An 8,441-nucleotide genomic window follows, 5' to 3' on the forward strand; every position below is an offset into this window, starting at 1 on the left:
TCCTCTTTTGGAAGACCAAACAAAGTAGTTTCGCTTTCACAACGAAGCACACAGCGTCTTCAGGACATGGCGGCAGCGGCAACAATACTACAGCGAGAATCATAGTTACGCCTTCTTTCTTTGCGTGACCATTTGGGTGGCGTTATGCAAATCTTCCCACATCGTGATGTAGACATGTGGGGGCGTGTTAGAACGAGCCATTTTAGGCAGGCGTGGCTGACTCTTAACTTTTATAAAGAATATCTCTTTGGATTTGAGACTTTAGTCTTTGCAAATTTACAGACCTTCTTTATGCACCAAGAACTTGTTACACTCCAAAGAGAAAGGAAAAAATTAAATCGCATCATATGACCCCTTTAAAATAGCATTTTAACCTTTTTATGTAAAGTGCTCAGGGGTCAAGAGACTAAAAAACTCACCTATGTAACAAAACCAAAAGCCAAAATTTGCTACCAAACATAACAAACACCTGCTTTTCTGACAAAATAGGATACCATAGGTTCCTCCCTTGTTGCACGTAGTTGCTCCTGCCAGGTGCGTAACGCACGGACAGAATCGTTACGTTTGACAGCTGGAATCTCGTGAATGAGACCAAACCATAAACAGTCACGTTTACGGCAGCAGAGAATGTTAAAACTGGAACTCTGCTACGAGCTCTGGAACTCGTATCGCTCCAGTCATGTTTCCATAAGTGATTTTCCTCAGAAAAAAAACAATATTCCATGCGTATGCTTCTCTTCATGCTTTCTGAGGCTGGGTTGTTTGTAGGATACTGGAGAGCAGGAATAATTTTTCCACTGTAGAGTGCTTGATAAATGGCGTGGTCCTTATGCAGAACTACTTTACGTAACATTGGTTCTCTCACCATAAGAAAATCTGTATCAGCAAAGATATTTGTGTTTCAGGCTATCCAAACAGAATTAATTGATGTGTGATTGGCCGAAGCCAGCATTGTCTGAAAAAGAGGACAACACTGGCATGGACGCAAAATATTGAGTCAGTTCTGAAGAAGGCCAGACATCCATCCAGTGAGAGGGAGGCGGGGGGTCATATAAGACTTCAGATCAGGACGAGATTTGGGATGGCTCTCTGCCTAGATGAAAGGCCTGTCATAATGAAGAAAGTAAAAGTGGTTTGTTTTCCGGTCAGTCCTGCTTTTAAAAACTCTTCCAAACAATAAAAAAGGATCAACATAATCTGTTTTTATTAAGAACAGTTTAGGTAAGAACAGTTTAACAGACCTGAATAAATTTCTCAGGTCTGAGAGTTCTTATGTTCTCATTTTCATTCTTTTGAAAAGTAACGATTATAAGTCCTGTGAAGTTCTCCATATTGTGGCTTGTTCTTGTGGAAACCTTATCAAAGAGTTGCTGGCACGACTCTAACCTCAACACATGATTGTTCTTGGCAGAATGTGTGTCACGTTTGATTAATGCATTGAGGAAGTTATTTGTACGTCCCTCAGGAATATGGCTGCTGTATAGTCTGCTTTTAACACAGTGAAACTGGGGGCGACTGTGAGGTTTTAGCTTAAACACAATAACTAGGATTTATTGGCAAGTTCACCTTTCAAACTATGTCACATTAGTTTAGTAAGCTTTCACTGCAGAGGCAAAGTAAAGGCCCTGATATACTCGTTCTTCGCTCAGGGGTAGAAAGGGGTTCAAAAAACGGTTAGCAAACATCCCAACGCCATCCACACTGCCTAGAACTGCATTTAGATGAATTTGTGAATATGTGCTGCGTTTTCTCAATAACAAAATAAACACAACAAACATTTCAGTGGAGAGAAAAGAGCAGTTAAGAAAGCATCTGATTATAGCGATGTGGATATGTTTGCACCAACTCTGCAATTTGGCACTCCAGTCAAGTCAAACAATGTTTATTTATAGCACTTTATGCAATAGATTGCTTTAAAGCAAGCAGCTTTACAGTATTAAACATGAAAAAAACTATGTTGGTTTAGATTTTAATTAGAATCACTCCAAATGAATGTTGTTTTGACCGGATTTGGATGGAATGACGTCACACTAGTTTGTTCTTCAATTTAGCTTGAAGTATATTGAAGCCTTAATGCTCTTGTAACATACCTATGTTTGATCTTTGTGATCTAATTATTTATTTATTTATTGCTTCTGGTCTGTTTATTTATTTATACAGAATTAATTTTATTTATAAAGAAAAAAAATCCTATAAAAATTCTTTCATTTTTATAATTGGCCATTATTTTCAGGATACTGTTATGTTTTTAATTGAAATGTTAATTGTAATTGGAAAATCTTACAGAGGTCAACCAAATTAAGAGAGAAAAAAGTTGTCTTAGATAACATTATCTTTTATCTGAAATTACGTCACACCAGTTCTTCGATTTTGCTTAAAGTATAATTTGCTTAAAGTGTATATATATATATATATATATCTTATTTTTAATTTGTTTTTATTTTTTTGAAGTTTCCGATAGCATGTGAAGACAGCAGAGAAGCGCTCTCGCTCAGCTTGTTTATTTATTTATACAGAATTAATTTTATTTATAAAGAAAAAAATCCTATAAAAATTCTTTCATTTTTATAATTGGCCATTATTTTCAGGATACTGTTATGTTTTTAATTGAAATGTTAATTGTAATTGGAAAATCTTACAGAGGTCAACCAAATTAAGAGAAAAAAAAGTTGTCTTAGATAACATTATCTTTTATCTGAAATTACGTCACACCAGTTCTTCGATTTTGCTTAAAGTATAATTTGCTTAAAGTATATATATATATATATATCTTATTTTTAATTTGTTTTTATTTTTTTGAAGTTTCCGATAGCATGTGAAGACAGCAGAGAAGCGCTCTCGCTCAGCACAGTGGAGTGCATCGTTTTGTTAACTTTGTGGTTTATTATTTTGAGTCGTTTTGGACACGGTAACACACGGCCCTCTCACAATATATTGCTTTACAGATCTATTACTTTTGCCGCTCAGAAATGTTCACGCAATCATGCTGCATGTATCATAATTTCCGCGCTCCGACACTACCAATCCAAAGTGAGCCGTGCTCTGCCCCATCTCTTCCAACCAAGCCAGGGACGGCTAAACGAACCGAGCACGGCACGGAGCGATCACACTAGTCAAACGAACTGGGCTTTGGGGAGTCAAACGTACTCAGGCATGGCTAAGATTGCCTAGTGTGAGTACACCCTTATTCTCCCGCATCTCTACCCGCCTGCACTTGCCCATCAAGTGTTGCCCCGCGCCGCACTCTGCTGCGTTGGGTCCCACGATAGTGCAGGTCTCTGCTCGGAAGGTGCCTGTGTTATAATGTTATGATCGAGGCTCTGGACTCTGAGCATAACTTGTTTTTCTATAACAAACTATAAAATATTTTCTATAAAAACGTTAATGCCCTGGCAGTGGCAAATAGCTTTGGTTGTATATTTAATTTGATTACATTAATGTTATAAGTTGAGATCTACAAGAAATATTTTAACTGCTACTATGTAAAAGGAATACTGTTGTAAAAAAGCAACTTATTTGTTTAAAGTGTTTGCAAACCAAATGTCATTGCACTTTTGTTTGTATAGCAGTACTTTAAAAATGAAAAAAGTGCACGATACACTACTTTTGAATTCATTATAGAATTTTTGCATAATCATGCGATTAATTGCAAAGTTTTAATCGTTGCCCAGTGCCCAGCACTGATTTTTTTTTACACTTTTGCCATATTTCTTCCATTTCTTTCTTTGTTAGAAAAAATTATTCTTTAACTTATCAGTAAAAAAAAAAAAAATCACTATTTCCCTTTTTTCCCCTATTATAATTAGCTATTATTTTTCTATGGCATTAAATAAGTTTGTTTTAGATTTTTTGGTTACAGTTGTGTTTTAATTAAAATATTAATTGTAAATGGAAAGTCCTGCATAGGCCAACCCAATTGAGAGATACAAAAAATTGTCTTAAATAACAGTATCAGCATCGGCAATTAAAAAATCCATACGTGCGAGTCATATCTCCCAACAGATACATATAAAAAAGTGCACGATACACTACTTTTGAAATCATTATAGAATTTTTGCATAATCATGCGATTAATTGCAAAGTTTTAATCGTTGCCCAGTGCCCAGCACTGATTTTTTTTTTACACTTTTGCCATATTTCTTCCTTTTCTTTCTTTGTTAGAAAAAATTATTCTTTAACTTATCAGTAAAAAAAAAAAAATCACTATTTCCCTTTTTTCCCCTATTATAATTAGCTATTATTTTTCTATGGCATTAAATAAGTTTGTTTTAGATTTTTTGGTTACAGTTGTGTTTTAATTAAAATATTAATTGTAAATGGAAAGTCCTGCATAGGCCAACCCAATTGAGAGATACAAAAAATTGTCTTAAATAACAGTATCAGCATCGGCAATTAAAAAATCCATACGTGCGAGTCATATCTCCCAACAGATACATACATATCTCACATACACACTGGTCCCGATTTGGCTCCTCTTCACTGTAACCCTAGACCACCCTGCTTGTGCCACTTCAAAACACTACTAACTCACTCCAGCTGAACCTCTTCACCTAGCCTGTCTGTAACAGCTGCAGCGATTGGGTCACATGAGACCTTGCTCTCAGTGTGCTAGAAGGATCCTCATGTCACCCTGTTTCGACTCTGAGGATCCGTGCTGAGTCATTATGCCTAAGGGCAGCTCTGGGTGAATAAATCAAGCCCACTTCCAGTCAATAGCAACGCTGACAGTTTGCGCTTCATTAGTGGTAGATTAATGCACAGCGTTGCAGTTAAGGCGAGATACGGGATATGACGGGCTGCGGAGTAAATACACTGATTAGATGCGTGTCAGGTGGGCTGTGTCACTGTTGTCAGGGGCTTTTTACAGAGTGGGAACAGAACAAATGAAAAGAGGGCTTGATTAATGTGCAAATTCTGCTTTATCATGCAAATTAAATGTTCAGTCAGCTGAATTAGATTTTAGATGGGGTGACAGGAGACGGCATCTTGTGCTTAAATGTTTCAGTACATTGCTTAAAGAGATAGTTCATCCGAAAATTAAAGTTCTGCCATTACTTACATGTATCTCTATGTAGTTTTGTTTTTCTGTTTTGTTCTTATTGTGGTATTTAATTTTACTTTTTGTTTTGTTGTGTTGTCATTTTGTGTTTTGTTTGTTGTTTTGATGTCTTTTCTGTTTTTGTTTTTCGTTTTTTGTTGTTTTGTTTTACTTTGTTGTCTTGTTTGTGTGTGTGTTGACTTTTGTCTGCTGTTTTGTTTTCTTGTTTTTGTTTTCATTTTCTGTTCTTGTGGTGTTTTGTTGTCATTTTGTGTTTTTGTATTACTTTTTATTTATTTCACAAAAAGGGACAGTGTACAGTAATAAACATTCATGAATGTAAATGTACCAATTAACCCGAAGGCTAGTTTTCATTGGAAAACAGAAAATCTGTTTGCAAATAATAAATAAAGTTTAAATTAAGAAATATAGTCACTTTGTGAGATACTGCTGATAATGAGAGTCACAGTTATGGGATATTCAGTATAGACGAAAAGGTGAGATAATGTCATATTAGGAGATACACAATAGAAATTAGATATAAAGTCATAATAACTGTTTTATTTCTTTTAAAACAGGCTTCCATACTAAATTGATTTAAAATGAGAATATTATGCAATTACATTTTGCATAGTTGTTGTGCACCCTTCAGTTTGTTATGCGTTTGAAGCCAGCAGGGACTGGATGTGCGGAGTACTGTACTCAGCTGCTGTGTGTCAGTCATTCTCAAGGTATTCCGGCCGTTCCTGCGTGTCTGCGGCCTCAGAGCCGGACTGAGACACACTGACCCTCCCAGCTAGAGTTTCAAGACCTTCAAGAATTGACTCTCTCTACAAAGCACCTGCTATAGCTTAGTGGCTATAGAGAGCCCAGAACAAGACAGGGTCAACGATGAAGCTCTGACAGTCTGAGAACCAAGAGTCCCAAACTGAGCCTCAATGGGATTCTAATGGCCTGCTTAATGAATGTTTTTTCCCAGTGAAATCTGATTAGATAATCATGACATAATGACATCAGACACTGAAGTGATTTCATTTAGGTCCTGGTTAACATGATAATAATACAACTGAATTTGACACATTGATGGTTTGTTTGAAACCAGTGTTATATTACATGTTACGAAAATGTTACAAAAAACGAAAGCGAAGTTCTGCCCAGAGACTGTCACCACCTCCATCTTCACAGGGCAGTTAGAGGTGACTCACACACCTGCTAGCGCTGTGGTCAGATGGGGACATGCCAGTGAGAGAGAGTCAACGCTCGATCATTAATGTCAGTGAAAGGACTGAGAAACATGTCATCCTTTAAAAGTATTTCTAAAGCCACACACGTTCTGCAGCACTGAAACATGCCAGGTTATTATTTTCCTAAGCTGACAGTTTTAACATGAACCAGCTAGCAACCATCTAGAAATGCTGTAGTAACCACTCAACCCCATAGAAATATATAGCAAAATATTAAAAAAGATCTATAGCAACAACCTGCACACTTTAAAAAGATTGGTTCTTTATTGATATCTGTGGTTCCATGAAGAATATTTTCATTGGACAAAAGGTTCTTTATAGTGAAAAAGTAACTAAGTACAGGGTTTCTTCGGGTCTTATAAAGGTCTTAAATTAATAAAGTCATGGCATAATTGTTGACATCCTTAAGTCAGGAGGATACAATTACTTGAGAGACAAAATTAAGATATGAAGTTTGAAACTGAACTGAATAAAACTGAGATTATGCTTAAAACAAGAACAAATATCTGGGCTGTGAAAACCTGTTTTCCCTTTGAATTAAGCTGATTTCCGAGTCCATTAGCAGATATTTGTTCTTGTTTTAATCATAAACTCACTTACTTTACATACGTTTCTGTGAAAACAAAACTTCTTATGTCATGTTGCTTCTCAAATAAACGTATCTTGATTTAAGAATGTTTTAGACATTTCCACTGGAAACAAGTCAAAGTAAATTTTTTGCAGTGAGAATAGAAGGTACAGTAAAAGTTATTTCCATATTTTAGCATTTAGGGTCAGAGCTATTCAACCCATACGTTTTTTTTTTCTTTCTTTTTTTTATTTTTAGTAAAATTAATAAAGTAATGGAGAATTGGTATGAACAGTAGTGTCACTAATACAACTTAAAGTGTGCTCCCTAGACATTTACATTTAGAGAACATGTATTTCCCTCAATTTATTCTTAAATTTCTTAAATTTACCTTCATAAAACCTGCAGAAACCCTCAGAGCAATTGACTTGCTAAGCACTAATAAGAATCTTTCATCCTGGTTGCTGTGGCAATAAGCTCCTTTATCCTCGGTGGCGAGGGTCCAATTAGAGACGGTACTCATCTCATCCTTGAAATATTGCATCTGCTGCTTGTTTTTCTAGGGCTCCGAAAAAATTGACATTAAATAAAAATTAAAAATAAATTTTTCTTGCTGACGTATATAAAAGATTTTAATATATTTTATATGTGAGGAAGAAAAATATATTTTTATTTAGGTATTTATGATTGCCATTTTTGTACAAACTGCACACTACATTTTTGTGTGAAAAAAGTGACAGTAAAGACATTTATAATGTTACAAAAGATTTCTACTGTAGTAAATGCTGTTCTTTTAAACTTTCTGTTCATCAAAGAATCCTGAAACAAAATTGCTGTAATATGTTTTCCACAAAAATAATAAACAGCAACAGCATAACTGTTTAATAATGAGCAATGTTTCTTGAGCAGCAAATCAGTATATGAGAATGATTTCTGTCTGAATGTGAATCTGAAAACTAGAGTAACGATGCTGAAAATTCAACTTTGCATCACTGGAATCGATTACATTTAAAAAAATATTCAAATAGATAAGTTTTGTTTAAATTGTAATAATGCATACTATATTACGGTTTACTGCATTTTAGTTTAAATAAATGCAGTCTTGGAGAGAAAAACAGATTTCATCGTTTGCAAATATTCCAAATTTTACTAACCCCAAACTAGTGAATGTGGAATATACAAGTCAAAATATTGTCAGGGCAAGTAAAAAAATCTGAACCTACTGTAAACAACACCTTACTGTTATTTACACATGCTTCTTTCTGGTTTTGTTCTTGCATTATAAACGACCTAAGTGAAAGGTCTTCAAGGTCCTGTGCTTCGCTTCGCTTTGCTATGTCACGTTGCATCGCAGCTGAATCCATTTATCTAATGAAAGTGGTTTAATTCTCATCAGAGCCGGTGCCGTTTGGAGAGAGAGGTGTCAAAGAAGCTGGGTCAATGGTTTCAGAGGAAGGGCACAGACAACAGCTGTAATGACTTTCCTGGAATCAGCTGGCAGAAATGCAGTCTGGGATCAGTAATGGTGAAATAATGGCTGCTCATTGCAGAGAGAGGAGAGGTGCACTACGTCAAAGATAGGAGTAAAATC

General features: G+C 35.7%; 1 protein-coding gene across 1 annotated transcript in view; it reads left to right on the forward strand.

Annotated features, from left to right (window-relative positions):
• The window catches only part of LOC107598605 (uncharacterized), a 26,908-nt gene extending 25,867 nt beyond the window's left edge, over positions 1 to 1,041 (forward strand). Inside the window, exon 3 of the mRNA XM_016290001.1 lies at positions 906 to 1,041. Coding sequence (XP_016145487.1) covers positions 906 to 935 — 30 coding nt within the window. The 3' untranslated portion in view covers positions 936 to 1,041. The remainder of the gene's footprint in view (positions 1 to 905) is intronic.
• The last annotated feature ends 7,400 nt before the right edge of the window (positions 1,042 to 8,441 follow it).

The sequence above is a fragment of the Sinocyclocheilus grahami genome, unplaced genomic scaffold, assembly GCF_001515645.1.
Source record: "Sinocyclocheilus grahami isolate Dianchi unplaced genomic scaffold, SAMN03320097.WGS_v1.1 scaffold253.1, whole genome shotgun sequence".
NCBI lineage: Eukaryota > Metazoa > Chordata > Actinopteri > Cypriniformes > Cyprinidae > Sinocyclocheilus > Sinocyclocheilus grahami.